The 24,060-nt window shown below is 37.9% G+C and overlaps 1 protein-coding gene across 1 annotated transcript; it reads right to left on the bottom strand.

Annotated features, from left to right (window-relative positions):
- Window positions 1-5,284: 5,284 nt before the first annotated feature.
- LOC308693466 (uncharacterized protein) lies at window positions 5,285-23,916 on the bottom strand. The gene is made up of 6 exons (XM_081370373.1): window positions 23,307-23,916; window positions 21,428-21,550; window positions 16,746-16,820; window positions 7,525-7,647; window positions 6,503-6,625; window positions 5,285-6,075 (listed from the first exon to the last, which is right to left on the bottom strand). Exons 1-6 carry the CDS (start codon window positions 23,425-23,427, stop codon window positions 5,981-5,983), a joined length of 660 nt encoding a protein of 219 aa, XP_081226499.1. The 5' UTR covers window positions 23,428-23,916; the 3' UTR covers window positions 5,285-5,980.
- Between the last annotated feature and the right edge of the window lie 144 nt (window positions 23,917-24,060).

Here is a 24,060-nt window from a genome sequence, read left to right as displayed (position 1 = left end):
GGTGTGTTCCTGAAAGCAAGGTTAACTTACCGTCATATGTTCCCTGAACTCTCAGATGATTAACACAGAACTTGCTTACTCGAGGTAAATGGATGTCTTCTCAAATCACAACTGCGAGTATCACACACACAGAGACAATGACACAACCTAAAAACCACTGAACGCATTAAATGAATTATGATTAGTAATTTATTGACAGCTCCAATACAAATCACTGATTAAACAATGTATGAAACTGTTGAAATAAGGTGTGGCCCCTTTAAGAGCTGCTGATAATTACAAATCTCTCTGTGTTAAATCTTGCCTTAATGAGTCGAGCCCTTATAACATTCTGGTCGGATTGGAGAACTGGGACAAGCACAGTTCAATGAAAGCCTTTGTCTTTAATGATATCTTTTGGGCTGAGAAAATTACACAACATCTTCTAGAAGATTGTGGCTCATGTTCTTCTCTACCGCTGGAATGAGAATGAGTGTTTTTATACATGATCATTGGGTTTAGGTAATCAGTAAATTAGTGTGGCAATTAAATGGCAGTGTTTTCTAAATGAAACAAAAGAGCAGGCTACATTTTTACTTTAACATGCTTTTTATTTTATTTTATTTTTACTTGTTTGCATCCTGCTAAACTGTAAAAAGGCTAAACAATCTTAGTTTATCATGCGCTCATGATGTGTTCATGATGAGGTTGTTGTTTCACTTCCTTCCCTTTACAAAAGCTAAAACATGCTAGGGACATGTGATGTGCTAAAACATGCTTGGGACATGCTATCAATGTGCTAAACATGCTAGGAACACTTTAACAACTTGCTAAAATATGTTAGCAAAGTGTTAAAACATGCTAGGAACATGCTAAAAATGTACTAAAGCATGTTACCAACATGCTAAAACAAGTTAGCAACATATTAAAACATGCTAACAAAATGTTAACATTGTGCTAAAACAGGCTATCAACTAAAATAAGGTATTTTTAAGGTCTACTGGGTTTTGTATATTTATTAGCAGTCTGATGAGATCTAATGGGGTCAAAAGTAGTACAAACATGCCTGAGTGGGCAGAGCCATCCTTTGGCCCTGCGCCGAAAAGCTGTCCTTAGGCCCCGCACCGAACAGACCCCCCGGAAAGTGATCATGAATGGTCCAAGGGGGACCCCCAGCCACCAAACCTCCACCCCCTAAGGATGGCTCTGCCCGCTCAGGCATGTTTGTACTTTAGACCCCATTAGACCACATCAGACTGCTAATAAATATACAAAACCCAGTTGACCTTATAGACTAAACACGCAATACGCATGTGCACGCCGTCGGCGTTTTCACATATTAGCGTTTTTGAAGTTTGCGCAGAGATGTTAACTTTTTTTCTGAAATTATTCAACGCTTGCACCTTTGAACCTATTTCAAAGTTTGTGTTCTTGAGCCACCAGGCACTGTTGTTGTGCGAATGAGTGGGCCGGAAGGCATTAATGATAACTAATGAACTTTGCAATGGAAGTGAATCAATCAAAACTTATTTTAGCTGGACAATAACTTTATACTAGAGCTGCTGTAAAGCCAAAACAATCTGTTACTTTACTTTCCTATTATCACTGTAAAGCTGCTTTGAAACAATATTGTTAAAAGCGCTATACAGGTGCTGGTCATAAAATTAGAATATCATCAGAAAGTTGATTTATTTCAAGAATTCAACTTAACAGGTGAAACGAATATATTATATAGACTCATTACATGAAAAGTGAGATATTCCAAGCCTTTATTTGTTATAATTTTGATAATTATGGCTTACAGTTTATGAAACCCACGGAATCAAAATCCCAGAAAATTAGAATATTACATGAAATCACACAGTAATTACACAGTGATACCATGGTCATTGAACCAGGTTTTGGTTCTTTTGGCAGTGTGGGCCGGTGTAAATCCTGCTGGAAAATGAAGGAAGCATGAAGAGCTCTGGAAATGTCCTGGTAGACGGCTGCGTTGAGTGGACAGCGCAGTGGACCAACACCAGCCGATGACATGGCTCCCCAAACCAACACAGACTGTGGAAACTTCACACTGGACTTCAAGCATCTTGGATTGTGTGCCTCTCCATTCTTCCCCCAGACTCTGGGACCTTGGTTTCCAAATGAGATGCAAAATTTGCTCTCATCAGAAAAGAGGACTTTGGTCCACTGTGCTTTATTAAATCCAGAGTCAACGCAGCCGTCTACCAGGACATGTTCAGAGCACTTCATGCTTCCTTCATTTTCCAGCAGGATTTGCACCGGCCCACACTGCCAAAATAACCAAAACCTGGTTCAATGACCATGGTATCACTGTGTAATTACTGTGTGATTTCATGTAATATTCTAATTTTATGACCAGCACCTGTATAAATGAAGGGGACTTGACTTGACCTTTTAGGTCCCTATATGGGCTTTCTGTGGGCCAACTTTCTGTGTTCCTTATTGGACACAAACAATTTAGGTATTGACTTTAGGTGTCCACTAATGAGCTGATGAGATGAAACAGGTGTGTTTGATGAGGGAGACATACAAAATGTGCAGTGCTGGGGATCCAGGAGCAGGTTTGAAACAATGAGACACACAGAACATGTCCCGCAAAATGAATAAAAATTGGATCTTCGATGCCAGTGCTGTATGCAAATTCAGCTGAGTTCACATTACAAGAAGCAACCGATAAATGCTGCAGTTATTTTTTCTTCATCTGACATCAAGATCAAAGACCGCAATAGGAGAGAGAGTGACACAGGCATGGTGAGAGAGTACAGCGCTCAGCACTTTTAAACAAGATGAGTTTTTGCTGAGCTTTAAGATGTGAAACCAAACTTTCCATTTTATTCGCGTCAGTTTGCATATCTGCTTACTGAAGAGATACTTATCAGTGGCGGGCAATATCTGTGGAGATATGTGTAGTGCTGTGGTATCCGGATGCCTGTATAACATGCTCTCACACCTTTATTTTTTATAGTTTTTAGAGAAGTAAAATGTACATATGTGGCATGAACAACCAGATGCATTAACACCACCTGGCTTGAGTGATTGGTTTGCAATAGAATGTGTTTTGCAGGGCATTTACACCTGGACCTGGTCTTTTTTCTGATCAGTGAAAATTCATATAGTGGACAACTGTAAAGAGGCTCAGAGTAACATGAAACAGCTCCCAATGACTGCAACGAGAGTGTAACCTTTGATCTGTGAGGGCAAAGGTCAAGGGTGGCACCAGCTTTCTCTCATCATCTCTATGGAAACCACACAAAGTGTAATACTGGTCTAGTTGTGTTCTGTCTAATTGTGCCTAGTTCCACATGGAAAGCATGAAGGCTGTCTTTATAGATGTTATAATGGACTACAAGTTTTGTCTTATTCCAAATGTGCTCAGCTTTTCTGCATTTTCTTTTCATACTTTGAACTGCTTTTGTGTTTCTTCGAGGTGCTTTAGGTCTGCCAATATTCTGATTAGAAGCCGCTGTGTGAAAGTCGCTTTCCACAGTCTGTTCCATTGTCTGCCACTGTCTGTTCTGAAGAGAAGCTGCTGTGAGTAGATCCCTTACCAGTTCTGTCCGAAGAGGAACGAGTGAGTTGACTTCCCGTTCTGTTATCTGCTGGGTTGCGACTGTTGCACCAAGGGCTCCCACCGCTGCTGGACAGAGGAGAACAGAGTTGGAACTCTTCCACTACGAGTTTTAGTAATTAGGATTTTAATTAAATAAAACTGAACTTTTATTACTTACCTTGTTGTCCGTCTGTGGTGTCTCTGGGTAACTCCTCGAGGTGTTACATTCAATAGGGGCTCATCAAAAACATTCTTAACTTTTGAGTCAAATAAATCAAGGGTAAAATCAACAGTCAGCTGATATGCTTCGTGTCAAAGCTATAGCCTTCATAAAAAGCACACTAATGTTCTCATTTATGCATCTCTTTCTGGTGGAGACAGATCGAGCTTTATTGGCAGGAGAGTAATATATCAAAGAAAATACTGAAATTATCTGATAAGGAGCTACGTCCTTAATAACAGTGGGTGAAATGTTTAGACCCTTACTGATAAGTGAATCTATATGTCCATGATTGTGTGTGGGTCCATAGATGCTAAGTCAGATCAAATGTGTTTAGAAGAGTTATGAGTTCTTTTGCAGACAGTATTGGTTTCAGCATTATGTGAATATTAAGAAACCCCAACTAAAAGAACATTAAAACTTGGAAAAAACTGATAGACATCTATAAATAGAGCAGCTATGCATCCAACTCACCTAACTGCTCTGCAGACACTTATAAAAGTAAAGTTAGCTCATTTAGAGGTTTTTCGAACTGAGTGGAAAGACAGATGTGTTAGAAATTCATTATTAATTATTTTATATCTTGATACCCAAGCAGCGTTTCGCGTTTAGATGTGATGGCGGAATGAATACATTACCAAAATGTGATTGCAGAATAGGCTATATTTAAATTATCCAACAAATTGTCATTTTCTCCTTACTGTCTTGCGAGTTAACAATAATGCCTGACCAGTAAATTACTTGAACAAAGAAAACATTTTGGCATTAGGGATTGGAATTAGTTAATGCCTAAAAATGTAAAAGTTTTACCTTATAAATAGAATTTAGTTTAATTTTAAAATTCGTCGCCGGAGTGAATGGGAACATGATGTATCGAAAATATTTGAAAAAAAATATATAAGTGTTTCTTAAGTCAATACTTCTTAATGGCTTGTCAACTTTCCATTCCTCCGCTGCGTGATTAAGCATAGAGATGTAGAGATGGATTCTAGGCACCACTGGATTGTTGTCAGCGCCAAACACATTTTTGAGCATGTGAATGCTGATTCTTGTCAGCGCTGGATTCTAGTCAGTGCTTGAGCGCTGGTCTATGACTGACTGGAAAAATAATAGCATCGTTGTAAAAGTAACGATACAAGCTATAGCTATATATAGCTTAGGCTACATGTCGCATTAAACTGGAAGAAGAATCACAACAAGCGTATCGGTGAGAACACTCATTTAATATATAAATGATATACACACACCCGAACTTGACTGCACATTTGACATTATTGATACTGCTTTCAATCGTAATGCAATAGAAATGAACACAAAAATCCTGCCTAGTGCCTACCTACAACACTGACGGTGGACTTGCGGTCAGGAGTAGAACGGCTGCGGACGAATTACCTTTATTATTTTGTTTAGCGCTGCTGGCCTATCTTTCACGCGCACCATAGACGCGCGTGCACATAATATGACATCACACTCTGCGCATATGTTTTACAACATAATTTAACATAATAGTCCTAACACTTTTTAAATAGTCCACTTAAAGTGTTTATTACAAATAAATTACTAAATGCTTAAAATGAATAAAAGTAAATGAACAAAAATTTGCGTTATATATTTAAACTCGTGAACGCCCCCCATTAACACCTGAACGCCCCCCTTTCAAAAATCTTGCTTTCAAGATTCCCCGTTGTTCTCTGAACGCCCCCGTTGAGAACCACTAATATAAATTAGCCTCACATTTGAGTGCCTCAGATAACTTTCAACATCTCTATGCTTATCAGTCAAAATCTAACCGTCTTACAGGCATGATCTCCATTGGGAAGCGACTTGCTTGAAACCTTACATTATTAATAAGCAATTAACTTTCTCTATAGCCTAAGCAATTACTTTGTCACCCTCCCCCAATCATGTCAAAAGCATCATATATTGAGTCGCAATAAAGGTAGAGAGTTTTCAATACACATAGAATGTCTAGCTATAGACAGGCTCTAAAAGCTGCCAGGGCCAAAAAATCCCTGCAGTACAAAAACAAATCAAAACAGGACTAACTGACCAAAGATTAACAAAATCATGTATAACAACAGTAGCAAAGTAATTGAAACAAATCAATATATATATATATATATTTTTTTTTTGGAACAGCAACTAGATTAACAAAAAAAATATTCCATCACAATTTAGTAGTAATGACTACATGAAAAAAAATGGCCAAATTACGTGAAATTCCGCTTTATACAGAACATTTCATTTTTGAGCCCTAATTCCTTAATTACTTCGTCGTAATCCATTACATCCGAATCATTGAGCCCTGCAGAAGAAGAAAAAACACATGGATAGATGAATATTAGGTTTGTCCACCATTCAGAAATTTATTTAGTATTTGGAATGCCTTTTAAATTCTAATTCAATTCCTGAATTTGAATTTGAAAATGATGAAATATAATTAACAAGTCAGAACAATGTAGCCTAAGAGATCAACAGCGATCACAATTAAACTGTTTGGCTCCAGTTTCAATTCCACATGTCAGTAAACTACTGAGATAATTATCATATTATGATAATACGTTTTTTAGGTTTCTACCTCAAATTACTCTAGACTCTGTGTGTCTGTTTGTCTGTGTCTGTGTCTGTGTCTGTGTGTGTGTGTGTGTGTGTGTGTGTGTGTGTGTGTGTGTGTGTGTGTGTGTGTGTGTGTGTGTGTGTGTGTGTGTGTGTGTGTGTGTGTGTGTACTCACGGTTGCACTGTTTCCCATCAGTGTCTAGCTCGAATCCTGGATTACACACACAACGGAACGATCCCGGCACATTCACACAGCCATGAGCACATTCAGTTTTACCACACACACACTCATCTATGTCTGAGAGAGAAAACAATTGGGTAATTAGAAGATGTGTCAGCGGAAAACTCACTAGGCTATGTGCAGACTGCCAGCAACAAAATGATTTGTTTGCATATCCAGACTTTATCCAGATGTGTTTCTGAAAAAAAAAAAAGCCACATGAAATTTGATTTTCCAATCTGATTTAAACCACATTTGTAGGTGGTTTGAAATGCGATTTCAATCAGATTTTCATAAATGTGTCTCTGGATGCTCTGGCTTTGCTTCAGATTTCAAGGTAAATATTTTGCGTCATTCTTATCGTAACCCATAACAATAATGTCAAAACCAGTGACGGAAATGCTGAAAGTATTCATATGGTATTTAAATGGTAAGTCCAAAGTTTTCAGCCGTGACTACAGCACGGAACATCACACTATATACCAGTCTCCTTCTGCACTGTGACAGAACATTTATTTGCAGAGCGAGATGATGCACCTTCATTTTACCTGCATTGGTTTTGAAAGCCTCATCATATACATGAGGACCCCTACATCATTACTAGAGCAACCCAAGCAGGTTGGTTATGGCTGGACACACAAATCTTATTTGATCGCTTGCAATTAATAATCTGCCTGAAAAGATATGATTTGAGAAAGAAAAAAGAATCTGATTTGCCTGCAGTCTGAACGCTGGATCCAGCATGCAAAACATGCCTTATGCTGATGACCAAAATGCTGGATTCTTCAGCAGGGATGCTTTTAAATCTACACCTGCCGTGGTGTTTCATACTGTCATCTATGATTTTGGTCTGTGTCATACTCGGATGAAAAGACACCACTTGCCGCTGGCATGCAGGGCTGCAGACTGGGCAGATGGTGCTGTTTTTACATTCAGATGTTGGGTCAGGAAAAAATGACATGTCTGTGCACACGAACCTTCACATCCACTGAAGTCAGTTTCCATATTGTATCCTGGTCTGCAGCTGCATTGAGCCTGTCCATTCACATTACTGCAGATTTGAGAGCATCCACCATTTTGTTCCTTACAGGGGTTCTTCACTGAGAGAATAACAGTACAAACACAGACAAGTGTTCACACAACCATCACAATATTACTACAACAAGAAAGTAAGTCTAAGATGGCATATCTGTGTGAACTCATTCACAGTGTTTGAAGTCTCTCTTGAGCTGGTAGTTGCTGCAACATTTACACTTGTACAGCTCAAATCAACACACCTGTAATCCAATTCCCCTCGGAGAGTGCGACACATTTGCCCACAAAGATAGCTTTTTAATGTTGTATTTTGAAGCGGACATATGTATGCGCTAGCTCGCACTAAAACTCACAGCTTTTTTATTAAGGTGGAAAGTTTGTAGATTGGTAAGAAATTGTGCACACACAGGAACATAACTTGTTTTCAACCTACCAGTGCCCCATGAATTGTATAAATAAAACCGCTTCGCTACTGAAAGCCAAATTATTTCTCAGCAACAAGGTGATAACTTTGCGGTTTTGTAATAAAACGTGCAGTCAAATGTGATGTAGTTATGGGGGTTCGGGGGCATGCTCCCCCGAGAAGATTTTGATTTCTCGGATCTACATATGTGCATTTTAAGGTGTTTGAAGTCCAAAAAAATTGGATAACAATGGCTTTAAAAGCATGTCAGTGGGCAGTAGCATAAATTATTTGTCAAGCAGATAACAGATTCTTAAACATGAGAATGAGGATAAATGTTGAAATGAATGATCCACTCAACAAAATGGAAATGCAGAATGGTTCTGCTTATTGTTGACACTTGTGTCTAGAAGCAAATGAGCAATTTATATATTAGCATTAAAGATTGGTTTCAGCAACTTGTTTCTTTCTTGAGTAAATCAGTGTTTTTGGCACTAATCACTTCATTTAAAGTTAAATTGTTCACTCATAAAGACAGTCACTTGTCGCCACCTACTGGCTTAGTGATGCAAGTTGCGCAAACACAGACAAGCGGAGTGATACAAACGGTGAAAAGGCTGATACTGGTGAAATATTTGAACACATTCGGGGTTCACTATACTTATACATTTTATAAATATATATTTATACTTATGAATTTTGCTTAGGCCTATAGTTTTTGTAATTACCAAAGAACATTTGTGTTAAATAGGAATTAGGAATGGGGGAATTAACGCGTTAATATTTGCGATTAATTTGAAATGTTTAACGCGTTAAAAAAAAAAAAACGCAATTAACATAGCACTTTTTTTTTTTTTTTGGCCTCGTTTTAATGATTTCCTGTTGCGGCGGCTATTGAAGAGACCGAAATATGCCGTCCCGCCTCTCCGTGTATGTGTGTGTGTGTGTGTGTCGGCGGCTCTGTCGTTAACGGCCCAGCGGCGCGCTCTCCGTTCCGTGTATGTGTGTGTGTGTGTGTGTGTGTCGGCGGCTCTGTCGTTAACGGCCCAAACGCTTCAATCGTGTACCGAGCACTGGAAAAGTAAAGTCCACTCAAATAACGTGAAATTTCTCAGTAGACTTCTGTTTGCTGAGCTGGTATAGTCATGCTGGGCAACAATGGTAAAATTACCTGCTCTGATCACATGCTCTGGTAATAATAGCTTTGTAGGACTATATTTTATTTTGATAATTAGTTAAAAAAAAATAAAAAATAAAAAAATAATAATCTGTTAAATTGATTATGTTGATTGATTATTGAAAAAGAATAATATATTGATATATTGATGTTTAATATTTTAATATAGGGCTATTTTCTGTTCCTTTTTTCCCCTGTGTTGTTTAATTAGGTGATTCTAAGTTAAAATTAATTTAAATTAAAATTAATTTTAGAAGAATGTCAGTAACCAGACAGTTTCTGGGTCCCATTGTTTTCCATAGTAGGATAAATATATACTATGGAAGTCAATGAGACCAGAAACTGTCTGGTTACTGATATTCTTCTAAATATCTTCCTTTCTGTTCACCAGAAGAAAGAAATTCATACAGGTTTGAAACAACATGAGGGTGAGTATATGATGACAGAATTTTCATTTTAAAGTTAACTATTCCTTTAAATATTGATGATTACAAGCTTGGGGGAAACGCAATTAATTGCAATTAATTACAGAAATTGTGCAATTAATTAGTTAATTTTTTTTAATCGATTCCCAGCCCTAATAGGAATACATTGTAATAATGTTAATCAAGCTGACTAAATTACATGATTGCGCAGCAGTACACACTCACAATAAAAATAAAATAAAATTTAAAACAAAGACAAGCTCATTATACAAAGGCAATAAAATAACAGATCTGGACAAATCGGGTTGCTTATAGTTAAAAGAATGTCATGAACGATTGACATTTTTGGTCACAAAATATTTTTTTTTATGATCCGGGTCAGTTTTGATGACTTTGCAATATTGATAAAATGTTAGAATATTAATAATGAAAAATGAGTAGGGCTACGCCAAAGTGTGTAACATTTAGGCTATGTAGCCTATAAGGAATACAAAATCCCCAACATAGAGTTGACGCATCTTTAATCTCCCTTTTGGTTATTTCAATACTTAATAGATGACAGAACACGATGATACATGCTTGTAGTTTATTTTGAGTGATAGGCTACAGTACAGGGCGCGCCGCATTTGCGCGTGATATTGAAGAGTGCGCTCCGCTAGCACACGGCTGACACGACAGGAAAGTTTTTCTGAGTTTTACTGACATTTAGCCTGGCAACATATCATCTGTGATGACTGTGCGACTGCGTTATTAATTAATTTTTTTAATTGCTGTGAGATTGTTTGCTGTTGCGCGCAAATCCTGGAGATATTCTAGGATAGACCGAAATCACTCACGTTGTGCATCTCTATGTCTTTTCTTTACCTAGAGAGTGATTGACTTCCCCCAGTGAGTGTGGATCACCCAGCTAATTGGCTAATCTTCCCTCTCTACGCTGATAATGTACATCTACCAGTTGTTATCTCAGAATAAACCCCAGACAGAGTGATGACCCTTGCATCAGCCTGAAGGAGGTTTATTCTGAGATAACAACTAGCTGGATGTACATTACCCCACTTATTACATAGCTACTTGTCACATACATAAATAATTAGACACAAAATATTTTATTGAGTCTTTAAACGCAAAGCTTCCGCGTAGAGAGCAGTTGCTAGTGTAACAGAGTTAAAAAAAGAACATTAATTCTAATGTTATTCATATTGTCTAATTACATGAAATTAGAAGTGAAGCTACATCAAATGGTGTTTTAGTGCCCCCTAGTGATTATTATACTGCAGACGTTTGTTATTTTGTCCGCAATTGCGCACCGTAGTTCAGCAGAAATGGCTGACACTGCTGTGGGTGAGCGTGCTTCTCTTCTCTTCTGTTTATTGGGTTTAAAAATGTGATACAAGTGTATTTAATATGAGTTCTTTGAGATGTAAATGTTTGTAGTGATTGTCAACAAACATACATTGCGTTGGATGGGTTTATATGTCCAATGAAACTTTGTTGAGTAATTATTTTTGTGCCTTGTGTCTCATATAGGAAATTAACATGTGCTTCTGCTAATGTACAGTAGCGCCGGATGGCTAAATAGTAAATTTACTCTCAATGAGAATGAGTTGTTGATTTTTATGTTTTTCTTTATTTCAGTAATTTATGTCTGCAGTGTTTTCACCCAGTAAATTGATACATTTCGATGTATTCTTCAGGTATGTGATTTTCAAATGTGCTAATTGTTCTGTTAATGTGGAATTGTTACAAGTTATTGGGAGTTCAGCAGAAATGGCTGACACTGCTGTGGTAATTTATGTCTGCAGTGTTTTCACCCAGTAAATTGATACATTTCGATGTATTCTTCAGTGTTTTCACCAGATACGATCATCATTGCTGCAGACAATAAAGATAACAGAGAATCAGAGTCCTGTGTGCGTCGTCCATTTCGATTTGGTGATGGTTGTGTGGGATGTGTAAAGGTCACATTGAGAACAACAATCGTTACACTAGCGCGGCAAGTTCAAACTAGATGGACATTTAAGAGATACAGTATACAATCATACTATTTATTACATGGCATTTCGCCACAAATAATTATGGAGATAAGAGATATTGATTTAAGATTAAACTTGTTTTAAATCGTACCAGTTTGTATCATATAATCCAACAGTGTACAAAACAGTCACAAAAAGGCAGCATCTGTGTTTGAAACAAAAGAGAGCGAGCCCACGATACTGGAATGAATGATAAAATAACTGTTCACAAAATATTGATTTGACTGAGTTTTAATATTTTTTAGCTCACCAAATGCAAAACTTGCACGAAGAAAACCTGTTCCCAGCAAGAGTATAGTGCCGCTGACTTCAGCAACCCAGATGAGCCCGTGTTATCTGTTTTCAGCGGTTGTTATCCAGGAATTACATACCACTGGATGGCGCGATTAACCAATCAGAATCAAGTATTCAACAGAGTATATATATATATATATATATATATATATATATATAAGAACACAAACACTTTTTTTGTCTTTTTTAAGTGTTATATAATAAGGGTTTTATAATCACTGAGGTCCCAAACTTGATCTAGAGGTTGAGGGGCATGCTCCCCAGAGAAAGTTTTGATTTCTCTGATCTACATATGTACATTTTAAGACGTTTGAAGGTTAAAAAGAGATCACATTAGCTTTAAAACCATGTCAGTGGGCAGTAGATATTTGTCAATACCTGCTTTCTCCTCATCTACATTTCATTTTTGTCAGTGTAGAAAGTAGATATGGGTAAAATGATATATATGTGTTTTACGAATCATTTTCTTAGACAAGTTAATTTACTGAAGGCTACCAGGAAAGCTAGGTAACTACGTTTATTAAATTCATTCAAAATATGTGCAATTTCAGTATTAACCTAATATGATGAAAACGGCTTCGTTAGTGTTTCTTGTCCCCTCACGTTGGTTACTAATTATTAGATTATATGAATCACATAAAATTATATAGGAATAATTTAAATTCAAAATGGTGAAATTAGAAAAAAACTTTACTAGTTTGCATCCCTAATTATTTTTGTTGGTAGTTTTAAAAGAGCTGTCAAAAATGAAATGTTTGTATCTTATCTTGCACATTATGACCGTTAACTGAAGCATCAAGCTGTGCTGGATCTTCGTGCTCAGCAGCTTCTGTGAACATTAAGCCTGTCTACTTTGATTTGATTGGTCATCTCAAATATTTTGACATTGACGACGAGCGGTGACAAACCGCTGAGGCAGTTTAGATGAGAAGATATTGGTGCTGTGCAATATTCTTGCAGCACTAAAGTAGAGTTAATCCAGCCTGACAGGGCCGGCCCTGACCAATTTGCTGCCCTAGGCAAGATTTTACCTGGTGCCCCATGCATCGCAGCCCATTTCACCCCGACATTGTGTTCATGATTATTTAGCCTATATATATATATATATATATATATATATATATATATATATATATATATAGATAGATATATATATATATAGATATATATAGATATATATATATAGATATAGATATACACACACACACACATTACAGCCTAAACAGAAATATCTAGAGCATTACATCTAACATTCAAGTCAAGTCCCCATTAACTTTTATAGCACGTTTTACAATACAGATTTAATGTGAACTTTGCTATTTTGAATGAACCTGTAAAAAAATATCATTACTAATTTTGGCAAATCAGTTTTAAAAATGCCATATACAGTATAGGCCAAAAGTTTGGAAACATTACTATTTTTAAAGTTTTTGAAAGAAGTTTCTTCTGCTCATCAAGCCTGCATTTATTTGATCAAAAATACAGAAAAAAATAATAATATTGTGATATGTTATTACATTTTTAAATAATTGGTTTTCAATTTATTATACTTTAAATTATCATTTATTTCTGTGATGCAAAGCTGAATTTTCAGGATCATTGCTCCAGTCTATCCTTTAGAAATCATTCTAATATGATGATTCATTATCAAAGTGGAAACAGTTCTGCTGCTTAATATTTTTTCATAACCTGTGATACTTTTTACGATACTTTGATGAATAAAAAGAAAAAAAAAAGAAAAAGAAGAAAATGTTTTAAAAATAGAAATCTTTTGTAACAACAATATACACTGCTGGTCAGTAATTTGGAGTCAGTCATTTTTTTCTTTCTTTTTTTGAAATAAATCAATACTTTTATTCAGCAAGGATGTGTTAAATTGATAAAAAGTGATCGTAAAGAAGATTTATATAATTAGAAAATATATATTTTTTTATTTTTAATAAATGCAGTTCTTTTTAACATTTTATTCATCAAATATATTAGGCAGCAGAACTGTTTCCAACACTCATAATAAATCAGAATATTAGAATGATTTCTAAAGGATCATGTGACACTGAAGACTGGAGTAATGATGCTGAAAATTCAGCTTTGCACCATAGAAATAAATGATAATTTAAAGTATAATAAATTGAAAACCAATTATTTTAAATTGTAATAATATATCACAATATTATTGCAATATAAAATGCGTCTTAAAACTGACATGATTGTTACAAAATCACTCAGTCTGGGGCCTCTGGAGAACTCAGAACAACTGCTAACATAAAAAATAACTGCCATGAAATTATAGTATCTTAGTCCTATGCAATTACTGTAGATAAACTGTTCATTCACTACATCACTTTACCTCTGTCTTTATTCCCGTTTTATCCTCTTCTCTTCTTTTTGGCACTGTATCTATCGCAGACTATGCTCATTTATAATGTGTCATGTAAATTCGGCCATCCGTCACAATCAGGAAACTTTCACCGTGTCTAGAACTGGCGCGAGCTGCCAGGCCCGTTTCTACGAGCTGTGTGTTAACAAAAGCAATGCTGTCTACATTGGATGCGGCGTCGCGCACGCTACACAACAAATTACCAACAACTGATCGCGCGCGCGCTCTGTTTCAGACGCACTTCAAGCACTCGCTGGGCGGGGGAAGATTGATGAGCCGGACTTTTTTTGCTTTATTTGGTAGTATTTCGAATTAATGGTTTTAAAATAGTATTATATAAGAAAAAAAGTTAAAAAAAAAATAAAAAAAAAAAATCCACTCGTTCACTCATTCTGGCGCCCCTATGGATGAGTGGCGTCCCTAGCATTTGCCTATTCCGCCTATGCCGCGGGCCGGCCCTGCAGCCTGATCTCACACACGAAACGTACATATTTAGACGTAAATAAAAACGATCCAATTCGTATATATATTTACGTATTATAGTGACTTTTACGTATCATATGGACGTTATTTCAGGTTCGATACGTATCTATATGTACGTATTACAACTTAAAATACGTATAGATTCAACGTATATCCATAAATGCATGACAGCCTTGGTCTCATTGTTAATACGTAGTATTAATACGTAATTTTCAAAGATAGAAAACGTACATTTTATAGATAAATGGAAGATCCCTTAACCCCACTCCCAAACCTAAACATAACGTTACCCATTTTATCCAGAATATAAAAAGGACAAAACGTACAGAGATGTGTGGGAAATGGCAATTTTATTAACAATATAGCATTAAAAGATTTTTTAGCAGCTAATCCTACTCCTACCCCTAAACCTACCCATAACAATTTCTTAAAAACTACATAGGCTACAATTATGAAGAAAAATTACAACATAGGCTACGTGTAATCACAATAATTTATTTATTGCGAACATGTCAAAACCGGTACCAAAAGTCGTTCACATGACGATGTGTTGCAGTCACAGTCCTCTCTTTCAGTATAATAGTTTTGAATGAGGTACAGATCAGAATTTAAGTTATTAATCCAAGAAAATGTTAATCCGGCTTCGCTCTGTGTGAAGGGCAGGCACGCGCGCTTCTCCGTCCATTTCAAATGTAGTTTACCGACTGAAATACGGCATGTCGCAATCTGTGGCGAGAGCCAATGAGCGTTTGATATCACTGCCGTAAAACATGTCGTAACGCTTCTTGAGGGCGCAATTTTTGAATTTGAATTCATCACGAACGCGGAATTTGACGGTTACGGACTGCGCTGCTGTGGTAGCCTGTGAAATGGAGATGAAGATCACTCACTGGATAAAGGGCTGAATTTGGATCTCTTTCTTGCAAACGTATGGATTCTAAAGATTTGGATTATCAAGCTAATAAAATTGATGTCTTTTGTGAATTTATGTTGGGTTTTGGTGTATTATTGTTCTATTGGAGAAAACGCATTTTGTGTCTCACTGTAAATAAACTAAATATTACAAAATGGTTCAACGATTAAATAAGGTATTTTTAAGGTTTTAAAGTGTATTCTTGTGTAACTGCATGTAGGCGAATCCTCCGAAACGAGTTTGCAGCAGAAGGCACGAACAGAGCGAATGGTTATTAGCCTATTTCTTGAGTAAACTGCATTTAATAATAATAAATGCGACTGAAAACGTAATTGGTAAGACATTTGAATGCAAAAGAGTCAAAACATTAATGCCACGATTTTAATATGCATAAATAAGAACAAATATGTACGTCGGTAGAGTTGTTCATACGTAAATAATTTACGTTTTTTTGCTGTTTATACGTAAATATTTTACGTTTTAGAGCTGTAAATACGTCAGTATTATACGTTTCTGTGTGTATTATACGTTTCTGTGTGTATAAAACGTAAGTAAATGTACGTATGGTAGAATTACACTTTACGTAAAAATACACACGTATTCTCATGAGATCACGTTGGTTAATCTTATGTAATTATTTCACAACCTTATTAAAACCAAAATTATATACACCTCGGAAAAATACAGAGATCAAGACCTCGGTGACCTCATAGCTGGCTACACCATGGACAAAGATTTCTAGAGCACACCTGCATTCGCGCATGCTATAAAATGGAGTATTGTTTGAAAGCCTATGCGTTCGACTGTACACATACTAATACAGTATACTTTGGGCTTTAGGGATATAACATCAGCAGTTTGAGCAAGCAGATTTAACAGAGCTTCCCAGAATGCATCACTACAAGTGATACAAAGATGCCACTCAAGACAGAGAGAGACTTCTCCATGATACGTGTGTGTGTGTGTGTGTGTGTGTGTGTGTGTGTGTGTGTGTGTGTGTGTGTGTGTGTGTGTGTGTGTGTGAGAGAGAGCATGCATGCATGTCTTAAAGATCTTACCTATGCATAGGCGAGCATCAGAATGCATGCGGAACCCCTTGTTGCACTCACAGTGGCACTCACACTCATCCTTAACTGTGGGGACAACATACATAAATACACACACATAAAGAACAAATGATTCATCATCTGCCTTAACCTGATCAATTTAATACACCTGATAATATTTTGTTATTTATATTTTATTTTGACCTTCATCTAAATATGACTGTAGATATTTAGAAGGCTACATTATTTCTCAGCAACATGGTGATAACATTGCTGTTTTTGTAATAAAACAAGCTGTAGAACGTCTCTGTTGTGAATTCTTTACTTTTTATTTGTCTCTTATGCCTTTATATTCGGTAAGAGCTTGTATTATGTAAATATGCAAGATGCGACTTTTATTATGATACGTGTTCGGCGTAAGTGTTGCGCTATTGGTTACGCATGCAGAGCTAACAGAATGTGACGCAGTTTTCCACCTGTGCAGCACCGTCAAGTACAGGGCGAAAGTTATTGACGAAGTAAGTTCATTCTATGACTTTATGTGTGTAATACTGGACGTTTATACTGCTGAATCTATTTGCGATGTTAAGCCTTTGTGATATTGTTGGTTTTCGCGATCTTTATGATAATTAGTTCACCATGTGAAATGCACGTGAAAATGCCGCTAGCATCGCGGCTTATCTTGCTAATGTTGTTAGTATCTTGTTTACACATGTTGCTGATTTCGTGTGATATATTCTATACTTGTAATGCTTTCATATCGCGATGGGGACATTGTATAATGTACCAAGTTGTTTATATGCATCTTTATATTGTATTACTCCAGTAATTATTCGTCCACAAACTACAAGTTGTTAATATTGCTTAATGTGGAAAAGTGCGCTGTTTACTGTAACAGTATATTTATGTTTAACATTTAGTTATTTATTTCTGATTTATTGTTTATTGCAGAAACTACCTCCAATGCATCAGTGTGTATATGGTGAAACCCTGTACCTAAATAAATGGTGGAAAGAAATTTGATGACTCAGACTCCCTGATCAGAGTACTGAAGTGGTTAACACCCTTAAAAACCGGCATCAGTGGGGCAGTCCCCAACAGTCTCGCTTACGTTTGTAACCCTCGTTCCCTGAAGGAGCTGAAGGAGATGCCACGTCGGTGACTGACGAATAGGAATCTCGTTAGAGAGGCCAATCTACTTTGAGTGTAACTAACGAGCCAATGCACATTGGCATGCAATATTTGCATCAGCTGCTCTGCCTCACAGCGCAGGTATATAATGAGCAGCAGATTCATTGCATCTTCAGGTTTTTGCTGAGGAGCCGAGCCGGTGACCCGGCAGACCAGCTGGGTACATCCTACCCACTGTGAGTTACCTGGAGTTTTACATATGGACTCCGTAGGGCCGAACTACATATGGAATGTTTCGGGGGCGGCTCCAGCCTCAAAAGAGGGGCTTCCTCAAGGGAAAGACAAGGTTTTCCATTTAGGAGCTATACCGTGGAAGAATACACATTTGGGATCCACTCTGGGTCACACATATGGGCACCCAGCCTAGTACCATTTTTTATGGATACAACTGAAATAGGCCTGGCGCCAGATGCTCTGCCACACCCGACTGCCAACGGTGATGGAGGCCTTGACAGGGTTTACCCAAGCAGGAACTCTCTGGAGAATAAGCGCAGTTAGGCCCAGCAATCCGATATACAGCTGGGGCCTCTCGATGCCTCTACCCTTTTGAGGTGCGAACACAGGAGGACACCGGCTCGACACGCAGGCTATAGAATCTAGCAAACGTGTTAATGAACACGTTTAAGAAACGCCCCCTTAAGAAACCTGACGACCAGGTTGGGCCTCCCAACTGACTTGCCTCCTATGGGGTCGTAATATGCAAAAATAGCAGCCCGTATACACTTTGTGGGTGGAGGGAGACAGCCTTTGCTCCAACCCTTCCTGCAGGAAACCCACTCACTCAAACAGAATGATATCAAGTCCCTCCTAAGAGGGCTGAATGCTTGCCATATCAAATATCTGGAGCTCAGATGAGCAGCGGCTTTAGTAAAATAACTCCAATTAAGAGGAGGCCGAGCTACTCACTACAGTTGATGTGTTTCGTTCTCTTGCTAATTTGAAAACTGCAGGTGTGTGTGTATGAGTGTGTGTGTGTTGAAGCAGGGTTGGAACAAAACTCTGTAGGGCTGTGGCCCTCCAGGAACTGAGTTTGACACCTGTGGGATACAGCATCAGGGGAAAGACCCTGACCCTGATCCAAGTCTTTCAGCAGATTGGATTGGTAAGCTTGAATCATTGCGAATCACTGCCATGGTATGCAGTGAAGCACCAGACCTGCTGCGGCATATACTGGAGGTTTCAAGGTCGATGCCCGCCCACCCGCGAGATAGTTGGGCACAGATTTTGCCCCTTTTCCCCCGAGAAGATGGGCAAACGAGAGCAGAGCGTCCTTAAAGTGAACACAGTGCATGGCAAATAGCTCCCTCGAGAACTGAGCATGCATGCTCTTCGCCCAGACAATGAATGCACAAATCATGTGTGTCTCCAGGTGTCAGAAACCTCGGACATGGGTCGGCACACTGCTTGAAACAATTCTCAGATATTCATTTCAAACTCAAACAGTCCCTGAAGATTAAAAGAGGATGACGTTCTCTAGACGCCCCTTATACACTTCCTGGTCATACTAGTATGATGTTACAGCCTGTCCCTGGCCAATATGATTGCCGTGATTTGACAGTTGCTTCAGATACCATTCATGCTTAGGCGTTCCCCATAAGCGCAGTGCGAGTTCCCTTTCGAAAGGGAATGAAAAGAGACGTAACGACAAAATAATAGAAAATGCAACAACAACAACAGACGCAGACAATAGACAAGACAAGCACCTGTGAGGGGGGTTCACACTTACAAATAATCAGAAAGAGTAAAGTAGTATGCGTATTTGGCGTGCTGTCCGAGGAGAGGACTCAGAGCTCTGTATTTTTGCACCAACCCAGAGTACTCCCCCCGTATTTCTGGTTAGGAAAGTAACCAGGTGAGTGTGAGGAGATGGGGTGGTGGAGGGATCCTGAAAACTGTTGAGGAACATAGGTAAGTCGAATGCGTATATATGCCTCCACTCATGCTGATTAGGTTGACATGTTGATTCCTGATTGTTAACTGCTGGTTGGAATGATGTGATAATTGGATAGATCATTTGAACATGTTCCTCCCAAACTTTGTTAATAAAACATAATTTATGACATAGCCGCAACTTTAGTTTAAAATAATACAAAGACATTTTTATTTGTCATAACTTCTGGAGAAAAATAGCGCAGACACTGGACAAAAATGACACTTTCTAGAGTGCACGTGTAGACCACCTGTGTTCTCGCACGCTATCAAATGGAGTATAGTTTGAAAGGCTGTGCGTTCGACTGTACTAGCATAAGCGTAAAAAACTAAATATACTTTGGGCTTTAGAGTGATATCATCAGCAGATTGAGCTAGCAGATTTAACAGAGCTTCCCAGAATGCATCACTACAAGCAGGGCCGGCGATTGCTATAGGCGAGCTAGGCGGTTGCCTAGGGCGACAAATGTGTTGGGGGCGCGGACGCACTCTAGTGTCGCCCTATCTACTTCCCATATTAATCATAAAATTAGAACGAAACGCGAAATAAAACATGTTTATTAAACATGATCAAAGGGCAAAGGGCGCCCCCTCAACCACACGTTTAATTACTTGTCAACCTGATTATTAGATTGAATTTATGATTTTTGTCGACCATTTCTGGATTGGCGGGGGGCGGGAGGGTTGCGTTACGTTACGTTAGGGAAGTGTTCAGCTGCTGGCGCGTTGATCGAAAATGAAGCGGTCTAAACCTCTGGTGCACAGGGACGAAAACGGAGAAAGGAAGAAGATAAAAAATAAAGCTCAGTATAGAGTAAGTCTTCTCATCTTAGCTATTAAGGTGTCCAATGAAATAAATTTACTTAGTATTGTAGCCTACATCACCTAATATTGGACGTTTCATTGCTGTCACTAAGCTATAGTTTGCTAGCTATAGTTACTTTGAAGGTGAATAGAAATGGCAGAAACAACTGTTAATATTTTATTATTTGAGATAGAACTAAAAGAACTTAAATATTTTAATTTTGAAGTGGTACATACATTATCCATAATAGCACATTTGTTTGTAGAAGGTATAGTTAAACCAGTTTAATGGTCATAATTTGCTTAAATTAATCCAATTTGGTAAATATCCTTGAACATTCTTTGTAGAATTTGTGTATAAACAATTTACAGTTGATTCTTCAAGTCATAATTTGCTTGTTGAAGTGTTGGAGTGACTATTAGAGCATTTTTGTTTGTTCATCAATGAACATTCTTTGTAGCATTTTTGTATGTGCAATTTATTAGAGTGTATCATTTAAGTAATATGTTGCTTGTTGAAGTGTTGGAGTGACTACAGGTGAAACTCGAAAAATTAGAATATCGTGCAAAAGTTCATTTATTTCAATTATTCAACTTATAATAATAAGGGGGGGGGGGGGGGCAAAAACTCAATCTTGCCTAGGGCAACCAAAGGGCTAGAGCCGGCCCTGACTACAAGTGATACAAAGATGCCACTCAAGACAGAGAGAGACGTCTTCATGATACGTGTGTGTGTTTGTAAGCAAGCATGCGTGTCTGAAAGATCTTACCTACGCATTTACGAGCATCAGCATGTATGTGGAACCCCTCTCTGCACTCACAGTAGTATGAACCCAGTGTGTTCACACACGTCTGCTGGCAACCACCATTTAGCTCCTCACACTCATTCTTATCTGTGCAGAGAACATGCATAGATACACACACATATAGAACAAATTAATCATTGTCTGCCTTAACCTGATAAATGTAATACAACTGATAATAGTTAGTTATTCACATTTTATTTTGTCTAAATATAACTGTCACGCTTTGCTAAGCGTGGTGTGAGAAAGAGCAAGACGAAGAAGATTGACATAAAAATACTTTATTTAACAGAAGACTCACATAACCAAACTCAGTGTTAGCAATTAACGACAACCAACAACAGAAGAATGCAACAGGTAAATATATTCTGGGAGAAAACTAAGAGAACTAATTAGTCAACAGCTGAAAACAATGACTAATCAAATCAGTAACCATGGGGACAAATTGACAACCTCTGGCAGGGAGACTGTGAACAAAAACCAAATGAAGAACAAGCATAATGAAACTGTTACAATAACTGTAGACATTTATAAAGCTACATTATTTCTTAGCAACGAGGTGATAACGTTGCTGTTTTTGTAATAAAATAAGCAGTAGAACTGCTTATGGTCTCAGCCAACTCAACACTTCATCAAAACCTTTACATTCAGCTAGTGGTGGGCAGATCGAAGCTTCGTGGAACACTGAAATATTTGAAGCAAATGTGCCGTATTGTGTCGAGGCTTCGAAACAATCCGACACCCGTCTCCACGGTGACCCCTAGTGGCCAGAACAGTGTAAATGCAACACAAACCCGGCCAAACATGCATAAAAACACCTTTTACAAATCAATATAAATTTTTTTATTGAAAGTAAAATCTTTCAAATGCAATTATCTAATAATCTAATAAGAGCATCAAGTGTCTATATGTTCTTTTATCAATGGTCAGGTGTTTTTTTTTTATGAATGGCTCAGCTAAACAGGCCAATAAGATACTATTAACTACCATTATACTAATGTCTAATTAAAACGTCTGCAAATGTATAAAACTGATCAGAGATCAGGTAAAACCCACAGACACATTTTCATTGGTTCTCAGTGACTCCTCATGATTCATGGGTTTACAGAGATAATCACCCCCAGCGGTGAACCATTGAAATTTTGAAGTGTGTCGAAACGTTTCGAAACAGTTATGACGTAATGAAGCCTCCTTTACTGAGACAATGTGACTCTGGCAGTTTGATACACGCTCTGAACTATTGATTTGGAACAAAAGATTTGCAAAGGTTTCAAAGCTTCATGAAGCATGTTTTGAAATTGCCATCACTACATTCACCTGGGTTCGTCAACCATAACTCCATCCAGGACAGCCAGGAAACTGGGAGTTGTGGTCGATGATCAGTTAAAAATCACAGACCACATTACTAGAACTGCCCGGTCCAGCAGCTTTGCCTTATACAACATTAGGCAATATAACATTAACTTCCAGAATGCACTGTCAAACCTCTGCAACTGATCCAGAATGCTGCGGCAAGAGTGGTCTTTAACGAGCCGAAGAAAGCGGATATCACACATCTCTTCATCAATTTCCACTGGCTGTTCCACCAGCTACTCACATCAAATTCAAGGCACAGGTGTTTGCCTACAGAACAACCACTGGCTCTGCACCCCTATAGCTAAACTCACTACTTCAGACATTTGAAGTGTTTTCATCAACACTTGAAGCATTAATACTAAAACTTACCATTTACGAGTTCACACTTACAATGGGGTGGTATATATATATATATATATATATATATAATAAGAGAGAGACTTCTCCATTATTCGTGTGTGTGCAAGCATGCATGTCTGAAAGATCTTACCTATGCATTTGTGAGCATCAGCATGTATTTGGAACCCCTCGCTGCAATTACAGTGGTATGAACCAAGTGTGTTCACGCACGTCATCTCACGCACATCCTTATCTGTGGGGAGAACATGCATAAACCAATGCGGGGGTAGCCAAGGGAAAACATTAGTATGAAATGTGATCACCAGTTTTCTTCAATAATTTTACTTGACATAATCCAAAATTCAGTTCAATCCTATTATTTAATTTAGAAGCATTTAAAAGGGAAAATATGGAGTTCAAATTTGTGGTGCAAATTCCCCTATGCACCTGACTTTTGAGTTTATCTGGGACGTCTCCTAATCAACGCCCCTAAACATATCCTGATCGACAAATTTATCCTCTAGGTCGTCTCCTAATCGATGACTGGGTCGGACAACGTCTCGTCCCATATGAACAGTATCACTTGGAATAAGATCTCTAGTGTTCCACTAACCTGCTGCGCCGCAGTAACCAGACAGACTCCAGACAATACCTTAGAATATGCTTTAAGCACGGCCGGGAGGACCTTAGTTCAATTTCAGAGAGAATCCACTCTACAAAATTAGTACAACATTTTTTATAGAATAAGATGGCATGGCAAAGGTGACATGATTCATTACATACTTTTTTTCCAATATGATTGGTTCTTTATATTTATAATTCAGTTAGTCCTTCTGTTACTTATAGGTAAAAGCAAATCTGGATTTCTTGATCTTTACTTCACCTTTTTACTCAAATTCATGAGG

Source organism: Scardinius erythrophthalmus, assembly GCF_964197995.2.
Source record: "Scardinius erythrophthalmus genome assembly, chromosome: 7".
Taxonomy (NCBI): domain Eukaryota; kingdom Metazoa; phylum Chordata; class Actinopteri; order Cypriniformes; family Leuciscidae; genus Scardinius; species Scardinius erythrophthalmus.
The sequence above is the reverse complement of the archived record's forward strand: the minus strand, read 5'-3'. Positions and strand labels throughout refer to the sequence as shown.

Bases quoted from the DNA above. Each gene is read 5' to 3' on its own strand.
- LOC308693466 (XM_081370373.1), bottom strand. From the start codon at position 23,427: ATGCATGTTCTCCCCACAGATAAGGATGTGCGTGAGATGACGTGCGTG. The intron at 6,626-7,524 runs GTTCGTGTGCAC...TTTCTCTCTCAG, and splicing joins TGACTTCAGTGGATGTGAAG to ACATAGATGAGTGTGTGTGT. The intron at 6,076-6,502 runs GTGAGTACACAC...CTTCTTCTGCAG, and splicing joins TGATGGGAAACAGTGCAACC to GGCTCAATGATTCGGATGTA.